This window comes from Prionailurus viverrinus, chromosome D1 (assembly GCF_022837055.1).
Source record: "Prionailurus viverrinus isolate Anna chromosome D1, UM_Priviv_1.0, whole genome shotgun sequence".
NCBI lineage: Eukaryota > Metazoa > Chordata > Mammalia > Carnivora > Felidae > Prionailurus > Prionailurus viverrinus.
The window spans coordinates 97499896-97521478 of NC_062570.1; the positions used below are offsets into that span (position 1 = coordinate 97499896).

Consider the following 21583-nt stretch of genomic DNA (forward strand, 5'->3'; position numbering starts at 1 on the left):
GGAGCTCTGATTTGGAGTCCAGCTTGGACCTGAATCATGGCCATGTCTTACTAGCCATGTGAAGAAACTCAAGCCGGTTATTTATATTCTGAGTCTCAGCTTCCTCATATATAAAATGGGATAATAATGGTACCTACCAGGGCACCTGGGTGGCTCAGTCAGTTAAGCAACCGACACTTGGTTTTGACTCAGGTCATGATCTCACTGTTCAAGATGGAGCCTCTGTGCTGACAGCGTGGAGCCTGCTTGGGACTCTCTCTCTCCTTCTGTCTCTCTGCCCTTCCTCCTCTTTCTCTCTGAAAGAAAGAAAGAAAGAAAGAAAGAAAGAAAGAAAGAGAAGAAATAAAGGAGGGAGGAAGGAAAGAAAGAGGAAGAAAGAGAAAGAAAGAGAAGGAAAGAAGGAGGGAGGAAGGAAGGAAGGAAGAAAAGAAAGAAAGAAAGAAAGAAAGGGAGGGAGGGAGAGGAAAGAAATAATGAAAGAAAGAAAACAAAGAAAGAGAGAAGGAAGGAATAAAAGGAGGAAGGGAGGAAGGAAGGAAAGAGAGAGAAAGAAAGAAGTAAGAAAGGAGGAAAGAAAGAGAAAGAAAGAACGAAAGAGAAAGAAAGAAAAAGAAAGAAAGAAAGAAAGAAAGAAAGAGAAAGAAAGAAAGAGAAAGAGAAAGAAAGAAAGAAAGAAAGAGAAAGAAAGAAAGAGAAAGAAAGAAAGAAAAAGAAAGAGAAAGAAAGAAAGAAAAAGAAAAGAAGAAAGAAAGAAAGAAAGAAAGAAAGAAAGAAAGAAAGAAAGAAAGAAAAAAGAAACATAGTGGTGCCTCCCCCTAGATGGAGGTACACAAGAAAATGCAGGAGAAATGCTGAACAGAGCCTGCTACATGGATAACACTCAGTACTATTAGTTATTGTTAGGTCGGTCATCACAAAATTGTAGCAGTTATTTTGAATTTGAGGCCACTTCGGGGAGAGATGTTTATATCCGTCCTGACCGAGCCATGTGCCCATGGTTCTCCCCCATGCCCACCCCCACTGATAACTGGGGGATGTGGTTTGGGCATCCTCTTATTTCCAATATGTGATGCTGCCGATAATAACAGCTCCCCGTGGGAAGAGCGCTTTGCAGGTTTCCAAATCCTATCAATTAATTTCATGCGCTTCATATTATGAATTCTTACAACCACCTTTGGCTTCAAACTTGAGGAGCGCGGTTTTCAGAGGAGAGCCTGGCGTCTCAGCGAGGGTAGTGACTTTCTGAAGGTCTCAAGGGAGCTGGCCAAGACAGGTGCCGTCCTGGCAGCGATGGGGTGCGTGTGGAAGTCATCGCCTCGGCTGCCCTTTGCCAGCTTCCCCTTAATGCAGCTCGTTGCTGTGTCCGAAAACAGGAGCCAGGCCAGGGGCGGGGGGAGCAAGAAGGACAAAGACGGGAGGTTGTTCAGAGCGGTTGGAACTCGAAAGAGGGGTAAGCCCGTTTCAGCCCAGGAGCCGGGTGGGGATATCCAGTGGAGAAGAGGTGAGGAGATGCCAAACGGAGTTCAGTGCCTCCTCCTTGTCGCTGGGTGGGCCTTGTGTGTCAACCGGGTGTCTCGTCCCAGCCTCAGTGTCCAGAGGAAGATGAACTCAGGGCAGCTGCCAGCCTGGGAGGCTGGGCAGGAATGGTGATGGTGGGGGACCAGGGCTGGTCTGGGGCAGGGGAGAAACAAGGGGAGGGGAAGATTGACTCCTCCCTGTGTCCCTGAGCCCCAGGGCCAGGCCTGCATTATAGCCCCTCTCCCCAGGACCGCAGAGACCCTAGCTCTAGAAAGGAGCCTGCGTTGGCTTTATCTTGCCCAGTGACCCATCCCTCCACAAAGTTCCAGAGCTTCTTGGACCTTGCCTGGCCCTGGGGGGCTTCTCCCTGCCCCCCGCCAGCCCTCTTGTGTCCACCCTGCTGGTAGTGTCCTGCCGGCTAGGGGGCAGAGTACACAGAACCTTCCCTCACCCCCACGGCCGATTTCAGGGGATCCATCACGGTGTAGGCCAGATGGGGCTGGGCTTCTGCCCCTCCCCTTCCTGGCCCCCCGCACGGCTTTTCTGACATCTTGCCTGGAATCTCCTGGGATCTCGGGAGGATGCTCAGCTTTGCCACTTACGTCTGTACATCTCAGTTTCCTTCTGTAAATGGGCCGGTAGTCCTCTTAGCACGGCTGCTATGAGGCTTCAGTGTTCTCACACGTGGGCGGATAAAGCACTTTCTCCCAGCCCTGGGTCCGATCCTGACTCCGGGTCTGCATGCGGGCTCCCGCCCTTCCTAGCTGTGTGATGCTGGACAAGCCGTTTCCTCTCCAGGGCTTGGCTTCCTCTCGGCAAATGGCGATGCTGGTGTGATCGCTCCTTCCAGGTGTTGGGAGCACCCAGTGAGCTCATGCATGTGAGCGTGTAGCCCACAGCTTCGCGGCAGACACAGAGGCAGGCAGTGGACGAGCCTGCCGCGTGGGTGTGTGTTTAGGCCAAACAGGGGCACCAGGGGGCTCTCGGGAGGGAGGCCCCTCCTCTTGCCTTTCCTCCGTCTGCCCAGCCTCACCGCCACACTTCCTCAAGACTTGCTCACCCGCGCCACCCTTTCCCCGTGAAACCTCCCTACTGCCCCCAGTGGAGTTATGCCAGTGGGCAGTTAGCTCACCTTCCTGCGGGTCCCCAGCCCCATCGTCATCCCTTTCTCTGTGTCCTCTGATCTCCTCCTCCGAACATAGGGGCAAGCTTACCGGCCTCTCCATTCCCTAACGCCATCCCGTGATGAGGGTGAGCTTACCTGCAACCCCGTTTCCTAACACGGCACCCAGCACGTGGTAGGTGCCAATCCGTGTCTCCTGAGCAGGTGCATGGATGGATGGAGAGGACTCTTGCAACCACCACCCCATATGAACGGGATGGAATCTGAACTGACGCCTGAGAGCCCCCCCCCCCCGAATCTCCCCCTTCCTCCCCTCGAGAACGCCCACTGAGGCCCAAGCTTCCCCGGCCTCGTTTTTCTGCATCCTCCTTGGGCAGGACCCGGCCGGGGAGGTGCCCACAGGTGTGGTAGAACACGAGCCTCCATCCGGGCCCATTTGGCTACTGAAACCATACCCTCGTTTCCACTGCTGGGATGTGGCTCTCTAAAGGAGCCTTCTGGCAAATCCTTATGTGAGGCTAAGGTACTCTTTCCGGCATCAGATTTCTCTCTCGGGAGTTCGGATTTCTGGGGAGGGAGTTTGATGAACAGGGCCCTGCCGGCAGTCTCTGCTGAGGCATCACCGCAGGTGCCCAGGTGGCATCCGTGTGGCATCCAGGCGTGTGGGCCACCACAACCACTGCCTCCTCTCAGCTCATCAGCCACACGCAGTACCTCCGCATAGATGAAGCCCATGCCGGAAACTGAAAGGCTCTTAAAGATGTGGTCCCCCATACAGCTCCTGTGGGGACCCGGGAGCTGCCGTCTGGGCAGAGGGCGGGCACCCCATGTGGGCCTCCCCAGCTGGAGTGGGCCCGGATGCCGAGAGCTTTTCATTAGCGCTGATGGGCCCGGATTAGCGAGGCGCTCGCCCTGTGTGCGTCCTTAGGGCAGGTTTTCATAAACAGCTTCTTGAACGCGGCTGCTGCTTATTGACTTCCTATAGTAATTGAATATTTTCTCTTCTAGGACGAGCTGGGCCAATAAAAGAACACACCAGAACCCCTCCGACCGGAGACTCTGACCTGCTGACGCCGAAAGACCTGCCCAGGTGACAAGTCAGTACCTGATGCTCCCTCTGTGGGCACCTCTGCCCTGTCCCCCCGACACTGGCCCCCGTCCGCCCCCCTCCAGCTCTTCCTCAGTCTGTCTCTTCCTTTGTCACTTCTCGCTGTCTTTCTCCGTCTTTCCCTCTTTCTGACTCGTCTTGGTCTGCTTCTCTGATTTGCAGATCTGTACCTGTCTCTGCCTTTTCTTTTTCCCTCTATTCATTCCTTCCGACGTACTAATTGAGGCCCCACTATGCGCCAGGCCAGGCCCAGCTCTGGATACTAGGAATATGGCAGTGAACAAAACAAGCCTAAGCCTTTATATATATATTTTTTAACATTTATTTATTTTTGAGAGAGAGAGACAGTATAAGTTGGGGAGGGGCAGAGAGAGAGGGAGACACAGAATCCGAAACAGGCTCCAGGCTCTGAGCTGTCAGCACAGAGCCCGACGCGGGGCTCGAACTCACAGACCGTGAGATCATGACCTGAGCCGAAATCAGACGCTTAACAACTGAGCCACCCAGGCGCCCCAGTCCATGCCTTTATGAAGCATGCCTTCTAACAAGGGAAGGTACGTGCTACCAAAACAAATAAGGACAACACCGAGTAGGCAGTGCATCCACGGGGCCCTGACCTGGGCTTCAAGGCCAGCGCCCTAGGCTCGCCTCCATCACTAACCGGTGTGATAGCTTGGCCACACCCCTTTTCCATTTCTCAGCCTGTTTTCTCATCTCCCAAGCGAGGGGATCAGGCCACTCAGTGCCGCCCTCCTTCTCATGACCGAGCACTTCTTTATTGAAATGCCGGTGACATAAATTATCCCAGCCCCAGATTCTAAAGCAGTGGTGACACAAGGGGGAGCGTCGGAGAAAAGTTTCCGACCTGTCGGAAAGGTCTGACACACCTGGTTTCGTCGCACAAGAAACAGTCGGTTGCCTCTGGGGGTCGTGCTGAATGATAACACGCCTGTCTGTAAGCCCAGAGCCCTCAGCTGGCCAGGCAAGGGGGCACCGTGACAGGCGCCACCGTGACCTGAGATCCAGGGGAGCAGGCTCCCCACCCATGCTCACCCTGGGGGCAGACCCCTGAGCCGGCCCCGGGGTGAGGGGGTGATTCCCGAGGTGTTCATGGAAACCCTGAAAATAGCTTTAAGAGAATGCTAGCCCCGGGGAACCCAGTTTGAGAACCGTTCTCCCCATTCAGGAACCCTCCGCATCAGGACCCTCCCATGTCCTGAGAACTCGGTGTACTGGCGTCTGGGAGGGTCAGCGAGAGGAGCCGCCTCGCAGCTGCGCAGCAGGCAGGAGATAAGGGACAGAGCCACGGAGGGTCAGGCATGGCATAAAGAGCTCTCTCTAGAATACCATTCAGTCTTCAGGCCGCCCAGTTTCCTGATGACGTCAGCATTTCTGGCCCCATTTTGCCGACGTGTACGCAAAGGCCCAGAGAAGTTACGCGACGTGTCCGAGGTCCATGAGGCTGGAAGGCGGAAGGACCGAGCCCGGTCTGACCCCACAGCCCCCACCCACACTGATGCTCTGCCCTCCCGGTCCCCGTCCCCTCCGTGGAATGGGGAAACGTCAGTGGGCCTGTCAGCCCTGGCCCCAGGGACCCCCGGTCTCCTTCATAAGTGCCTTTTGAACATCAGTTAAGCCCTGGGACTTCACAGGCTCAAGATTCTTCTCAGCCACCCCCTTCCAGAAACTATGTGCCCCACCCTCCTTTGAGGCAAGTTAGGGAACTGGGCTATGATGCGCTTAACTTCCAAAAGGCTCTGTGGGTGAGTGGAGCTAACAGCCAGGTCCGGGCGGGGACTGGAGGCTCCCTGGTCCGCCCCTCGTGTCCGGCCAGTTGGCTAAGGAGGTGTGTCCCACATTCAGAAACCCCTGGTGGCAGGTGGAGCTGGCAGGCAGTGGCCTTTTGACTTCAGCCTGGCGGCGGATCATGGCCCCAAAGGCTGATAGCCCTGAGCGGTAGGACCTGAGGTGGCTGTGAAATGATGTTGGAGAGTTGTGGCTCCAGATTAAAGAGAGACCTGGGTCCGCGTCCTGGCTCGGGCGCTTGTGCGCTTTGTGACCTTGGATGAGTGCTGGCACCCGTCTGAGCCTCAGCTCGCTCACCTGATAAATGGAGATGGCATGACCTCTATCCTGGAGCTTCCCGAGGCTTGAGACTGTGCGTGGTCCTTGGCACACGCTAAGAATTTGAGCTGCTCCAGCTGTTACCAGCCCCTGCTATCGTTAGCCCCCATGTGTCGAATCCTGCACTCAGCATTGTGTTTTATACTGATTTTAGGGGCGCCTGGGTGGCGCAGTCGGTTAAGCGTCCGACTTCAGCCAGGTCACGATCTCGCGGTCCGGGAGTTCGAGCCCCGCATCAGGCTCTGGGCTGATGGCTCAGAGCCTGGAGCCTGTTTCCGATTCTGTGTCTCCCTCTCTCTCTGCCCCTCCCCCGTTCATGCTCTGTCTCTCTCTGTCCCAAAAATAAATAAACGTTGAAAAAAAAAAAAAAAAAAAAATTTTAAAGGCGAGGGAATTTAGATGCATGCAGTTTAGGAACTTGCCCCAGGGCACCCGCTAAGCCTGGCAGGGCCGGGCTTCTGATCCTTGGTCAGGCACCAAGGCCGTCTCTCCAGCCACGTACCCTGCCCTGGACCTGGGTCTCTGTATCTCCGCCTGCTCTCCGGCGCACGTCATCTGTTTTCCTACCTGCCTCACCTTCGAGGTTGTCAGAGGCTCTTCCCAGGAGACACGCTCCTTTCATTGCATTTGTTTGGGAGCCCTGCACTCCGCAAGCTACCCAGTAGATGTGATCTGTACCGAACGTCGTACGTAATAAATACAGGTAGTCTGTTTATGAGCTGCCATATTTATTATGCCCCTTAATTGCTAAAAAGCCAGAGCCAGCCGAGGCCAGATCCCGCCCTGGAGAGCAGCGTTGCCTGGGCGGGCCAGGGAGGGGCCGCTGGAACCTGGCCTCCTGCAGACTTTCAGCATCTTAGTGGGATGGCTCCTTCGGCCCTCCAAAGGCCCATCCAGTTCAAGCCTGACGGAGGGAACTGATGAGTCATCAAACTCCTGTTCCATTGTTTCGCAGAGGAAGATGCTGAGGCCAGAGAAAGGAAGTGACTTGCAGAACAGGAGACTGGGACTCTGGACTCCTAGTCCAGTGCTCCTTCTGCCCCTCTCCCTATCTGAAAGCTGCCCCTGGACCAGGCGGAACACAGGATCTGGAGTGGGCTGAGTGGCGTGCGTATGAGCTCTGGGATGTCGGGCAGGTCACTTCACTTCCCTGAGCCCCGGTGCCCTCGTCTTTGCGCTCCCCGCATCACGGGGCTGTTGAGTCAGGGCAGCCACTGCGTGGACGTGGCATGTGGCTGGCAAGGAGTCAGTGCTGAACAAATACTATTTTCTGTCCCCTTGCCCCTTTTCAAAGAGCACAGGGTCTCAGCACATGTGCGGAGTTGAGTCAGCCTAGTGCCGAAGGGAGAGGGGGTTGGACCGCAGTGCCTAGGGTTCAGGTCATTGTCCCGGGGATCCTGGGGTCAGGAGTAACAGCGGCCCGGTGGTCACGTCCAGCTGCAGAGCTGGGGTGGTCATGGTGAGAGCAGTCCACTCTGCCCCGGGCCAGGTGCAGTGGGGAGCCCTTTCACGGGACTTCTCACTTAACTCTCACGACATGCCACGATGCAGGTCCTACATGCCCATTTTTGCAGATGAGGAAACTGAGGCTCCCGGAGGGTAGGTCACTTACCAGAGACACAGAGGTAGAAAGATGAAGAGCCAGGACTGGAGCCCAGGTGTGTTTGGCTCCAGAGGCCACTATGTTTAGATGCGGGTTAGATGCTGCTTCTAGACGGCTGGAGATGGAGGAGGGGCGTGGCTGGCCTGGGCGTGAGTTGGCCTGGAGATGGCATCCTGGAGAACTGCTCTGGAGGCAGGGATGATGGAAGCGACAAAAACGACCCACAGTCAAGGATGATGATCAAGACCTTCGGCAGCTGGCAGGCACTGGCATGGACCGGTCAGAAGGCAGCCTGGCTAAGCAGCCTTCTGGGCTTTCTGGCCTCAAGAAGATCTAGAGAGAAAGGCAAGCAACTGGGGCATCAAAAGAAGTCACATGGGGACTGTCCTCACTCTGGAGAGGGCACAGCAGAGAGAGGAAAGGAGGTACAGGAGTTGGGAGCCCGCTGCTGTGTGAGTCCTCACGCCCCCTCTTTCTAAATATCGGGGGTAGAGAGGACACAGAGACCCCATGCACGCAAAGCCCTTAGCCCAGCACCAAGCTTCCTTCACGTGCTGTTTAATCAACATTTGCTATGTGGCGGGTTTTCATGCAGTCCAAACCATGTACCAATCCCTGCTGTGTCCCAGGAGGAGGGCACGGCTGCTGTCCCATGCCTCTGGGAGCTCACAGGAACATTGGCTGATGACATGATGGTACACAGCATGGTGGGGGCAGGGGTGGAGGTCAGCAGAGACCACGGGAGCTCCTGCAAAAGCAGGGACAGGATGGGGAGAATCAGGGAAGGCTTCCTAAAGGAGGTGATGCCTTGAGAGATGAACAGAGACTAAGCGGGAAGGGACGAGGTGGAAAAGCGGTTCCAACAGAAGAGATCGGCATGCGTGGAGGCACTAAGTGAGCTTTGGGGACACTCCTTTGATTGTTGGCGACGGGGCAGTCAAGGGAGAACCAAAAGTGGCCTTGGGAGCCTTGGAGGACCTTGCAGTCCGTAGTTAGGGGGTGGCTGGTCTCCTGGAGAGGCCAGGTGCTTCGCAGGGGCATGGTGTGGCTAGATGTGACTTGTGGAAAGGTCCCTCTGGAGGCAACTGGCTGGAAGGGGAGTGGCTGGAGGTAGGGTGACGGGGCCAAGACTGACAGCATCTGACTGAGAGAGGATGAGGCCAGGAGTAGGACTGACGCTGGAGGCACTTGCAAGATACACGGAATAGAGTGGATGATGTCACCGGATTCCAGCTTGGGAGGCAGATGACACTGCATAAACTCAGGCCACAGCTCAGTGAAGTAAAGAAGAAGCATCCCCCCTCCCACGCACATGCATACACACACTCCATCCAAATTGGACTGCCGGGGTTCAAATCTTGGCTTCACCACTCACTAGCTGCAATCTCCGGCAAGTCACTAGCCTCTCTATGCTCTCAGTTTCCCATCATTAGGGTGATGACCGTACTTGTTTGGTACGTTGTTGTGAGTTCATACACATCCAGTGTTTAGGGTGGAGCTTTGCACATACTAAATGCTCAGTAATGTCATTATTCGCAGCGGTAGAGACTGGCCAGGTGACCCCAGGAACCCTGTGTCTCCCTTTTCCTCTCACCCCATCTAAGAAAAGCCCTTGGAGCGCCTTTGGAAGGACAAAGGCTTTGAGCCTGGAGGTTCACTCCCTGATTTTTCTCTTGGAGTGGCCTGGGGCTCACCGTTGTGTGACCTGACGTGTTGGTTTCTGCCACCCAGTAAAGAAGGCACGTCTGGTTCTGATGCTCAGTGCCCTGCCTGTGTGTCCCCTGCTCAGTTCTGTCTTTTATCTGGCACAATAGGCCGAGCAGTTCAGCCAGCAGGAGGTGGGCCATTTCAGCCAGGAAGCCGTAGGGCTCCAGGGCCCATGCCCGCCCAACCCAGCACCTTCCTCACGGGCTCCCAGGTGCCTGAGTGGTGCCATGGCCACTGCTCAGCCGAGATCAAACACTTGGCACGTCAGCAGAAACCACGAGAAGAGAGGCGGGGCGCCACCCTTTCCTGTATGCCCTTCCCCAGCAGAGGGTTCCCCCTGTGCTTTGCTCTCCGTGGATTCAAATGCACTTTAAAAAACCTCTGGCCTGGGGCGCCTGGGTGGCGCAGTCGGTTAAGCGTCCGACTTCAGCCAGGTCACGATCTCGCGGTCCGGGAGTTCAAGCCCCGCGTCAGGCTCTGGGCTGATGGCTCAGAGCCTGGAGCCTGTTTCCGATTCTGTGTCTCCCTCTCTCTCTGCCCCTCCCCCGTTCATGCTCTGTCTCTCTCTGTCCCAAAAATAAATAAACGTTGAAAAAAAACATTTTAAAAAAAAAAATAAAAAAAAAAAAACCTCTGGCCTAAAGCAAAATGCAGCTTGGGGCATGGTCCTGTGGTCACCAAGAGGAATGGGCCGCATGGCCCTGTCCACTTTGTTCCTTGGACTGTGAGAGTGTTGGCCTTCCTTGCTGGGGAGGGCGTTGGATTGTGGTCTGGGGCAGCGAGGGGGCAGGTTTGCTGGGCGCCCACCGTGCGCCAGGCACCGTGCACAGGCTCTGGCGTTAGATCTTAGCATTGCCTCCTACAAGCTGCATGGCCTTGGGCAAATCCCTTAATCTCTCTGATAATTACATACATACACCTCGCCAGGTAATGTGAAAGTTTGCCCTAACCAGTGCGCACACCTCATTGGTTGTTACAAGAATTAAATGAGATGATATATGTGAAACGCTTGGGCATATTAGCACACAGCGGGCGCTCCCCAATGGTGATTACTATTATTAATATGATTCATCATAGACCTCGCAGTAACCACTTAAGACAGGAATTGTCAACCTTACTTTGTGGGTGAGGAAAAGTGACCCTGGCTCCCTCCGCAGGGAAGATGGGAAACCGTTGAAAGTAACGAAGCACCATCTTCCCCGTATTCGTCCGCGTCCAACACGTACTCCCAGGATCCTTTGCACCAAGTCATGTTGTACAAACATGACCGCCTGCCGGGGTCACCTGAAGAGGGACTCTGGACTGGCTCAGCTCCAGCCCTGCCCCTTACCAGCTGGGGGACGTTGGACCTGCTATTTCCATTGCGAGCCTAGTTTCCTCACCTGTCACTTGGACCTCTGATCCCTGCCCCGGGGGAATCAGAGTCTCTCCCTGGGGCTGTCGTGAAGAAAGTGTGGCAATATTGAATACAGGTCTGACCCATGACAGCAGATGCTTCTCCCCCCGGGGATGTGGAAGGGCTACATCTTGTGGCTTTCAAGCCCCAGTGCCTGGCACACAGTCGATGCACAATTAATGCTGGCTGAACAGAATTGTACTCAGAGACTCACTACCCGGGCCATACCTTTAGGTAGGGCTAGGGAAGGCTCCTTAGGTAGGTGGGATGCTGTAGGTCTCGGGTTGGAAATAGTCAGGGTGTGGGGAGGGTTTGGCCCCAGGAACAGGGCTTGGGCCCCCAGGTATGTGCCCACATCCCTTTGCCCCTGTGATACCCCTCCTCACTGGCACCATGAAACAGCCCTGGGCAGTCCTTCGGGCTGGAGGGTGTATGGGGTGGTAGGAGGTTTATGAGGCCTGGATTTGTATCCTGCTCACAATACTGCTGGGAGGAAGCTTCTGGTTTTAATCTCCGTTGTCAGGTTGGAAAGAACAAGACTCAGAAAGGGAGAGTGATTTGCCCAAGGCCACAGAGCAAATAAATGGTGGCATCAGGCTTAAGCCCAGGCGGGCTGGCTTCTCCAAGGTCTCACTCCTAACTCTGGCCCCAGCAGCCTCTGAGAGAGGAAGTCGTTACCAGTCTCCCTCTTCCTCCACCTGCTGCAAGGGCAGGGCTGACCACTGGGAACCCCCATGGGGAAGGGACAGGGGTGGGTTCCCCCAGTGGGAAAACTGAGGGGCCTTGCTGTTTTGTAGGTAGAACACCATGGAAGGCGACTGTCTGAGCTGCATGAAGTATCTGATGTTTGTTTTCAATTTCTTCATATTTGTAAGTATTGCTAGAACGTGCCTGGGATCTCCCTGGGCCTCTGCTGGGTGGAAGGAACAGACGACTGCTTTGAAGTGGTCACGCGGGACTGAGTCCTGGGGGCAGGCACAGGGGCCAGTGCTGGAAGCAAATCTACCTGCCCAGCCAGAACTTCCTGGATGAGAAGCCCCCAGTAGTGCCCACCCCACTGCAAAGAGCCCACCGGCCCAGGAGGGATGTTGTGCCCATGACCCCCGGGGATGGTTCAGGTCTCTGACAAAGGCTTGGGGCCTCAGCCCTGACTCCCGCCTTGGGATCCGACCCCTGTGGAGAGTCGGGGAGAAGGAGGAGATGGGGGTGATCAGAGGGCAGGCCAGAGAGCCCCCGCTCCACCCTGACCCCCAGAGGCGCAGTGGCGGACATCTGGGCTGGATGCGCTGGGCTGATGTAACCACCTGACGTAATTTGAAACCTCTCTGGGCCTGGGGTTCCAAGCTGGCTCCGCATCTTACCAGCTGTGGGGTCAGAAGCACACTTCACCTCTCTGAACCTCAGTATCGTAATTCCCTGCCTCAACAGGCGTTTGGTGAAAATTAAGCGCGATTAGTTTAGAAAGTGCCTGGAATGTGCCAGCGCTCCATAGCTTAGCTCCGTCCTTAGCATCCAGCCTATGGATTCTCTACTTTAAGGCACAGAGAGGCCCGGAGTGCTCAGGGGGCCAACCCAGCACCTTGTAGCCCCGCCCACCTGCTGGCAGCCCCCCAGGGCTGCGCTCAGGCCTCTGGCTTCTCCCAGGAGCAGAGCCACACCCTGGGACCAGAGGTTCCCCAGAGCCACGTGTGAGCTTGGAAGGTGGGCCCGGAATTCAAGTCTGTAGGCTTGTTTCCTGCTCCTCAGGATTATGGGCAAGGGAGGGAACCCAGGAGAGTTGCTGACATGGCTACACAATGGAGAGAGAGGAGAGAAAGAGTCAGACTTGACCGGAAAGGAAGCTCTCTTTCACAGTGACCCTGCCCTGGACGGCACCAGTGGACTTTCACTCATCTGGGTCTTGGCAGGGTTAGGACAACCTGCAGGGGCTCAGGGTGTGGCTCTGCTCTTGGGAGAAGCCAGAGGCCTGAGCAGAGCCCTGGGGGGCTGCCAGCAGGTGGGCGGGGCTACAAAGTGCCCTCCGGAATCAGAGGGTTGGACTAGAGGACCTCATTATCCAGCAGTTCTGACATTCAAGGGCAATGTAAAAAGTGGCAAATAAATTCTACGTGACATGGTCCTCAGCAGCCTGTGTCGGGGCGTGGGTCAGAGATTGGGTTTAGAGGATGTACTAACGGTCTGGGCATCCAGGAAAACGCAAACGAGAGAAAGGCGTTGCTGGGACACTGGTTTGCGCAGCGAATGGGGCTCCCGCCTGGTTCTCTGGGGCTCACTGGGGCTCGCCGGCTCCACCCTGGGGCCTGGCTCAGAGGGATGGTGTATGTTTGCAGTGTCTAACCTCCGTGTCTGCCTGTTTCTTCTCTTCCCTCCTGACTGGCCCTGAGGGCAGCTGGGTGGGGCCTGCCTGCTGGGCATCGGCATCTGGGTCATGGTGGACCCCACCGGCTTCCGGGAGATCGTGGCCGCCAACCCCCTGCTAATCACGGGCGCCTACATCCTCCTGGCCATGGGGGGCCTGCTTTTTCTGCTCGGCTTCCTGGGCTGCTGCGGGGCCGTCCGCGAGAACAAGTGTCTGCTGCTGTTTGTGAGTAGCCCCATCCTCCACCCCACCCGCGGGGGCCCTGGGGCAGAGCGTGGGGGGCCCTGTGTCTACACTGCAGAGGACTCGGAGGTCACACCCAGGTCCGAGCCTAGGAGGCTGTTCTCCAGGAGTGGGAAGGCCACCAACCTGTTCTGTTCGCACTGGTGGCCCCAGCTTTCGGAGCCTGGTCCTTGCGACGGGCCCGTGCCTGCCGTGTGGGCCGGCTGTCCTCAGATGGAGCGTGGCCTTGGCCTCTAGGTCTGAACAGCCAGGTTTCTCCAAGGCATAGTCAACTGAGAACATTAACCATGATGCTTCCGAGAACTCACATATATAACTCCTTGGTGAAAGAGGAGAGATACCTACTGGATGAGTCTCTTGCCGTTTGCATTTCCGCTTTTAAAACAGAGGTGATATGATCTCTGAAGTCTCTTTATTCGTTAAATAAATGGTCCCTGAACGGCTATTGCAGGCCACACAGGGGCAGGCAGGCAGGCATGTGGCCGGCCGTGCGGCGGGCCTGGGTTTGAGCGCACACCCTGCTCAGACCCCTCACTAATGATGTGACTCGGGCCTAGTTTCTAAGCCTCTCTGAGCTTTAATGCCTTCGCTTGCTCATCAGGGGGAGGCTTAGCTATAGGTTGGAGCCAAATGAGGCGAGCAGTGGACGTTCTGTTTCTCTGACCTTCCGTGTTCCCGTGGGCGGGGGGGTCCTTTGGGCCTGCGCCTACTTTCCTGGCCTTCCTCCCCGGTGAAGTCCAGTGGGCGCCCAGGCCTGGAGAGCTTCTAGTTTGAGCCCAGTCCTTCTTCATGAGGCGTGTGTGTGGATGGGTCAGCGTGCAGGTGCCCCTCGTGGGTGAGTGGATGGAGGGGTCAGGAGTTCGGCGACGGGGAGGCGCGGCTGGTCAGCAGAAGAACTTCCTTGCAAGGTTATCTGCTCCTGCCGCTTTGGCGAGCAGAGATTTGCCACAGTGCCTCCTCTCCAGACCAGAACAGATGGGGTGGCCTCTATTCATGTCACGGTGACATTCCCCATATCCCAGACAGGAAGTGAAATCAGCAGTGAAATGTGTGATTTGGGAGCCCTGGGTCCCTTTGGCCTACAGCAGCCTGAACACCGCAAACTTTTCGTTTGGAGAGAAACAAACCTGCGGGCGCCCCCTGGCGGGCCGCCTTCTGCAGTGCCAGCCGGTGCCAATGTTGGCTTGGGAGCCCAAGGGGACTTTAAAAGGAGCTGGGATATGGGTCCCTGGTGAGGCCCACCTCCCTTTCCCCCCTCACCTCAGCCCCTGGGGCTCATCCTTGACCTCAAGACAGGGGACCAGGCCAGGGTGCTGGACTGGGAGCAGGCTGGGGCCCTCAAAAGTCCTCCCCATGAAGTGGCGGCCTCTGAGCCTGCCAGTGAATGGATACATCAGTCCCCGGCGCTTAAGGGGGAAGACCAAGCCCAGAGACCAGCTGAGGTGCACTCCAAGTCCCCCAAGGAGGATCTGAGTCCTAGCTGTGGCCAGGGCCTGGTCTTTGGAACCTTAAATTAGCCCCTTTCCACCCCTCTCCTCTGCCACCTTCTCCTTCCTTCCTTTTCTGTCTACATTCCTCTTTCTTTTCTTGATCTTTCTCTGCCTCCGTCTCTCTGCTTCTTAATCTCTTGCTTTCTATTCCTGCTGCCTTTCCTTATCCCTCTCCTAGTCTCTGCCCCTCTCTCCTTACTTCCCCTGTGTCCGCTTCCCTTCCCTCCTGTCTTCCAATCCTCCCCTCCCCTCCCTTCTTCCCCACTCCCCCTCCCTTCCCATCCCTCCTCCTCCTCCTCTCTCTGAAGCCCAGCACCTATTAGCTTGAGGCCACAGTGCAAGTCAGAAGCAGGATACTCTTCCCCCTGCCCCCCAAAGAGACAGAGTGCTAGCGGGGGAGGGGCAGAAAGACGAAGGAGACACAGAATCCAAAACGGGCTGCAGGCTCCGCGCTGTCAGCACAGGGCCCGACACAGGGCTCGAACCCATGAAGCATGAGATCACAACCTGAGCCGAAATCGGACGCTTAACCGACTGAACCACCCAGGCACCCCAAAAGAAGCAGGGTACTCTTGGACCCATGGGGGGGTCCCCTGTCTCTCAGACCGGGGCTAGTTGAAGGGCCCCTCACCTAAAATGGACTCCCATGTCTGAAATTCACCTGAAATTATGTACAAAATATTAGGTTAGGGCTTTGTGTGTGTGTACATATGTGCTGTGTGTGTGTGTGTGTTTGTGTGTGTGTGTATGTTGTATGCACATGCATGTTTCTGGGGACAGACCCCACAGCTTCAGGAAGGTTTTCAAATAGATTCATGACCTCATGACCTAAAAATTAAGAAGAGCCACTTCTGTTTTCTAACCTGGACCGGCCACGCGGTGGCTCCTGCTGAAGAGGGGCACAGAGTCTCTCTACAGGTAGCCACTCGGGTCCCTCGAGAATCCTGAGACCCCTGCTCCTCCACCTTCAGGGAGGGAGGCAAGACTTGTCACGAACAGGACCAAGAGGAAGTGATGTCAGCCACCGCAGCAGAAGAGGAGGCCGGGGGTGGGGGTAACTGAGCTGCCCCTCCCCCACTGCTCTGAGTCTGAAACCCCAGGGCCCCATCACCCCCGCCCCGGCCGACCCACGAACCTAATGACTGCGTCACCCACTGATCAATTTCTCTAAAGATACAGTTTCCAAACGCTCCCGTTGATCAATTTCACAGCATTTCCACAGACAATGGGACAGTTTCCGCCTGTAATGGACATCTCGTGGCATCCCTTTTCTGTAGTGGCTTACCTAGGAGTCGTTTGCAGACGGTTCTTCACCAATTTATTTAAAGATTCAGAAATTTTTAAAAATATTTTCTGGCAAAGGCTTGCTAAATTTTAGGTAAGGAGCACAGCGAAAAGAAATGAGTGTATTTAGAAGAGATAAATGCGCTGAATGGCACATCAAGCGTGTAAATTTGGTCAACATTTATTCGAATGAGAATTGAGAGTAGATGGGCCGGTAGGCAGATGGGCTAGAAAAGCCTGGCCGTGCTCGCAGGTAGGCAAAATTGCCATTTCCGTCCCTCGGTTAGTGTTTCCAAAATCCTAAGCAAAGTGGTGTACATTTGATGCTCAGGAATTACTGGCAAATGTGTCTTTAGGCAAATGGGATGAGGTGAGATTAACTCAGAAACCCTGCGAAAGGCCTCGCCCCCCAGATGGGAAGCCCCGGGGAGGCGTCAGGACAAGCCCCATGGCCAGGTCCGGGGGAAGGCCCTCCAGATGGGAACTCTGTTCAGCAAGAGGAAGCGACTTCATGCTGGAGAAGGCAGAGTGGCAGAAGTGGCACCACAGCCCTTGCTTTGCTTCAGGTGACCTGCTCACACACACTCAAATCGCCCCTCGGTCCCTGCGCTGGATGAAACCCTGCTCCAGGCAAGGAGATATGCAGGCCCCCTTCCTCCTTCAAGTTACTAGGTTCATTCTTAAATTCCATCTCAGGAGTCATGAACCTTGGCTCAACGTTCACTGCAGGAAGTTGGGGGCCACATCTGCCTGCTGCATAGTGGTTTGCTAGTACCTCGCATCGTGCCTGGCACAGAGCAGGTGCTCAGTGAATAGCCCTGGGATGAAGGGACAGAGAGGAAGTGGTCTTAGAGGTCTGATAAGAGCATGGGGTTTGGAGTCAGAAAAGTCTACGTTCCAATGTCTGCTCTGCTACTTCCTGGCTGTGTGACCTGAGGGCAGTTACTTAACGTCTCTGAACCTAGACTCCTCCTATGTAACATGAAGGTGAGGGTACCTCTTTCCCAGCCATGGTGTCGTGATCGTGGCTCAGTGAGAAAATGAGCATCTTGCTTCACTCTGTTCCTAGCACATGCAACCACTGGGTCAATGTGAAACTCAAAGAATTGGGTTGTCCACAAGAGATCCTACAGGCAATCTGAAAAGTCCTAAAAAAATTTTTTAATGTGTATTTTTGAGAGGGAGAGAGAGTGCAAGCAGGGGAGGGGCAGAGAGAGAGGGAGACGCAGAATCAGAAACAGGCTCCAGGCTCTGAGCTGTCAGCACAGAGCCCGATGCGGGGCTCGAACCCACAAACTGCGAGATCATGACCTGAGCCGAAGCCGGATGCTCGACCGACTGAGTCACCCAGGCGCCCCAGCAATCTGTCAAGTCTTAAGACCTAGAGGCTCTTACAGGGTCTGGGGTGACACGGTGTTCAGAGGCTGTGTTCTGGAATCAGAGTTCCCACGCTTCTCCAGGTGCACCGCCTACCAGCTGGGCCAGCTTGGTCACAGTACTACCCCCTCGGGGTCCCAGTCTCCCCCTCGGTAAGCCGGAGGTGTGGACAGTCACAGCATCCGCTTCCCCAGGCTGCCGAGAGCATCCAAAGAAATGAGCCACGTGAGATCCGCGGCGCCTAGGCGGTGAGCTGTCAGTAGATGGTAGCGACTATTATTTTTTCAGAACTCGCCCACACGTGTCCTCAGGAAGGCCGTGCCTGCCTCTTGGTTCTGAGCCACCATCTGAGCATCCGGACGCTGTGCCTGCACCAGCTAGGCGAGGTCCTGCTAAGTCATCCGGGAAGGCAGCACGCCCCCAGCGCGATGGGCACACGGCGTGCGCGATGCTCGAGCTCGGTCTCATCCATACTTTATAACTGTCTAAGCTGTGATCGATAGCCAGGGCCAGCTCAGTCGCCTCGCCGAGGATGGAAACCGTTTCTGGGGCTACTCCTTGCCAGCTTGAGAACTTCCGGCAACTCCACCAAGAGGGCAGGGGGCAGGGAGGGGCTCTCGCGGTGGCCACGAGAAACAGAGCCGGATGGCCGTGCGTCTCCAGCCAAATGGAAGTGCCAGGAGCCCCGCCAGGGCCCTCTGTCACTGTCACGGGGCTGCAGAGCCTCTGGTGGAAGTGGGGGCTGTGGGGCTGCAGAATGGACCGTGGCTGTCGCGGCCTGGGGCACAAGAGGCCCTCTGTGACTCTCCCCTCCGGTTAGGGAACTCTGCCCCCCAGACCCCAGCAAGCCTGCCGCTGACCTTCCGGAAGCAGACCCCCAGGGTTTGGGAGAATCCCTCAGGCCAGTCCTGAAGCACGCTCTCCAGCAGAGAGAGAAGAGGTCGTGTGGTGCCCAGAAGGGACAGCTGGGTGAAGAGGAAGGGTTTGCTCCGGCATTCTCGGGCTGAGTCTCCGTGGGCACTGGGGGCTGGGTCCTCTGCTGGTGGCCTCTAGGTGGGTTGACAACGGCAGGACCACACTGTGTGATCACAAACTGGAAATGCCAAGGGTGCCAGCAATGCCGAGCAACGGAGGCAAAGTCATTTCCCGTTTCTTCCGCCAGCAGCCTTCGGCCGAAACGGTGCCCGTAATGGCCGGGGTCTGAGATGTAGCAGATAACAAGGTCATTATGGTGAGTGGGTCACTCACGGACGTGTTCGTTCATCTGATAGCCGTGCTCCCACACCTGTGCTGGCGGGCATCGAGAACGCAACACACAAAGTCACAGCCTGTGCTGCTGATGTTAGTGGAGGGGTGGGGGGTGGGGGTGGCCGCTGCTGTGCACACACGTCCACGGGGCCCTGTGATGTCAGGGAGGCAGGAGACAGGGGAGGCTTCTCACCGGCGAGGGGCTGGGCTCCACCTGGTCTGGAAAATGAGGAGCTGGTGGGCGAGGAAGGGAGGGGCCTTCCCGGGACAGGGAGTGCAGGGGGTGAGGGCCCGAGACAAGAGGCATTATGGATACTTTGGGGAACATCGAGAAATACGAGGAGTAGAGCAGAGAAGGGTCCGTCAGACTTCCACCTCCGGCCCTGGGTTCTCGGGTGTTGACGGACGCATCACCTCGCCTCCCATCTCGCTCCTTTATCATGGCTGAAGATCCCTATCACCTCCCCTCTGCCCCTGGGAACGAGAGACCGCAAGGCAGGGAGAGGGGGTGCTGGGGCTGGCACGGTGTGGAGAGCCGGTCCGGGGTCCCCCGGGAACCCAGGGTTTCCACAGCGTGTACCGCCCACGTGGACAGGGCCCCACCAGGTCAGCACGGATCGCCTTCCGGGGCTGCCCGGTGCCATCGCTCACACTGAACGCTGAACAAGGGGTATCGTCGAAGGGGTGCTGTTGGCGCAGAAGGCATATTTGTTTGCTTACTTTTCCGTATTTGTGTTGCAGCCTTGCTGACCCCAAAGATGGATTGTGGGCATGCTTATTACGAAAAAATGTCGCACCTATGGCGGTGAAGTTCCTTAGTCTTATAAAACCGGTGCATGTCGTCAGTTGTGTAACAAGCGGAAGGGGGCATCCGCCAGCGGCCGCCGGGCCCCTCCCCGCGGCCCTCAGGGCTCACGAGCCTGCCTCTTGTCTTTGCAGTTCTTCCTGTTCATCCTCATCATCTTCTTGGCGGAGCTCTCGGCGGCCATCCTGGCCTTCATCTTCAGGGAAAACGTACGTCCGGGCCCACGTGCCCCGGCCCCGCTTCGCGGCCCCACAACCCCAGCGACCCTCTTCCTGCAAGAGTTTTTCCAGAGGGCGGAATCGGAGGGTCCTTAAGGGTCTCCGCCCTTCCGAAGCACCTGATACAACCCCACACCTGATTCTGGAACCTTCCGTTCCACACCGTACCCAGCAGTAGTCATTTGACAGTCTGAGGACAGTCAGAGAGGCTGTCCCCCAGGTCCAGTGATGTGCAGGAGAACAGAGCACTTTCGCTTGAGGCCTGGCCAGTATCCAGTTTGGGCAGACTGTCCCCACCAGCCACCTTATTCCAGGGACTCCAACCACCAGGGGGTACCATCTCCCTCCCCTGAGTCTATAGGACCAGCCACTGCAGCCAAAGGGGGCCTGGAAAGGAGGGGGTTAGGGGCTAAGAGACAAGACAAGAGGCAAGCCGGCCTGGGGGAGGGGAGGAGGCAAGCAGGGGACAGACAGGAGGAGGAGGCAGCCATGTGGGCAGGGAAGGGAGCCTCCGACTGGGCACCACGCAGGGCCCCGCCCCGTCACTGCAGCGGGAAGGAGGGTGGTTAGACCCCAGGAGAATATTTTGAGGGCAGGAGCAACTTCCAAGGACACCTCTGGAAACTGGATTTGCAGACTCCCTGCTCCACACTGTGGTGTCTTCAGGGGCTGGGACCCCGGGGCTGGGACCCAGGGGATCCCCCGGCTCTGGGGAACAGCTCAGGATGGCAAGCTGCCCATCGTGGATAAACTCTGCATCTGAGAAATGACCGCAGGGCTGAGAGAGGTTCCCAGCGTGCCCTGGCCTCGGGCTCGCTGAGGGGTGTGTGGGGAGGCTTCCCTTTCGTGCCAGTGAGCCGATACGGGGAGGCCACAGGCCCTGGAGTGGGGACTAAGGGGCCACCCCAAGTTAGGAGAATCCCCTGCGCTGGGCCCTCAGGCCTTCCCTCCCCTCCGGAAGCAGCTGAAGAGACCTGGACAGGTGGGGCTGCACCGCGCTGCTGGGCGGGGGTCTTAGCCTGCCCTCTGCCTCTTCCCCCAGCTCACCCGAGAGTTCTTCACCAAGGAGCTCACCAAGCACTACCAGGGCAACAACGACACAGACGTCTTCTCTGCCACCTGGAACTCCGTCATGATCACGGTGAGTGACTCCCCCAGGGACGCCGCGAGCATTCAGAGCCACGATGCCCAGGGCGGCCAGTGTCTGGCCTCCAGAGCCCGCTTTGCTCAAGTGCCTGCATCCGTGATCAGTCAGGGCCGGCCCACTGAGCCTGGCTTGGCCAGGGACTCAGCATCCGTACAGCATTCTGGGCCCTTACTAACGGCCCAGCAAATGCAGTCCAGGCTCCGGCTGAAACCTGTTTGCTACCCCTGACCTGAGTCCTCAGACAGCTGTAATTGTCAGTGACGGTAATCGCAGCAGGAGTTTATTGGGTGCTGATGCCTCGTGAGGTAGGGGTTGTTATCGCCACCTCCACCTCTGCTTGACACATGAGGGCGCTGAAGGCTCAGAGAAGTCGAGTGACTTTCCCAGGGTCACACAGGAGGAGCAGATAGAACCCAAGCTGGTCTTGACCCTCTCTACCGGCCTGCCTGATGGTGGCCTTGGGAGTGGCTGTCTGCCCATCTCTGCCCCTGGGTCCAGCCCCCACCCACCAGCCCTGTCCCTGTGCTCTCCTCCTAGTTTGGTTGCTGTGGGGTCAACGGGCCTGAAGATTTCAGGTTCGCATCGGTTTTCCGACTGCTGACTTTGGACAGTGCCGAGGTCCCGGAGGCCTGCTGCCGGAGAGAGCCCCAGACTCGGGACGGGGTCCTGCTGAGCAGGGAGGAGTGCCTTCTGGGAAGAGACCTGTTCCTGAACAAGCAGGTACCGGGGCCCGCTCCCCCAGGCAGGGGCTGCGATGGCCAGAGCCGGGCAGGTGGCCGCGTCGGCACAGAGGGTCTGAAGTCGTCCCAGAAATCCTCTGGAAGTGTCGGCTG

General features: G+C 56.8%; 1 protein-coding gene across 7 annotated transcripts in view; it reads left to right on the top strand.

Moving 5' to 3' along the window:
• Positions 1 to 21583, top strand: part of TSPAN18 (tetraspanin 18) — a 186207-nt gene that overhangs the window by 156192 nt on the left and 8432 nt on the right. For 4 of the 7 annotated variants that reach the window (XM_047877823.1, XM_047877819.1, XM_047877820.1 and 1 more), the window contains 6 exons: positions 3650 to 3738; positions 11377 to 11449; positions 12969 to 13163; positions 19520 to 19594; positions 20646 to 20744; positions 21288 to 21470. In XM_047877823.1, coding sequence (XP_047733779.1) covers positions 11387 to 11449; positions 12969 to 13163; positions 19520 to 19594; positions 20646 to 20744; positions 21288 to 21470 — 615 coding nt within the window. In that variant the 5' untranslated portion in view covers positions 3650 to 3738; positions 11377 to 11386. The remainder of the gene's footprint in view (positions 1 to 3649; positions 3739 to 11376; positions 11450 to 12968; positions 13164 to 19519; positions 19595 to 20645; positions 20745 to 21287; positions 21471 to 21583) is intronic. The other 3 variants (XM_047877824.1, XM_047877821.1, XM_047877822.1) reach the window with 1 other exon arrangement.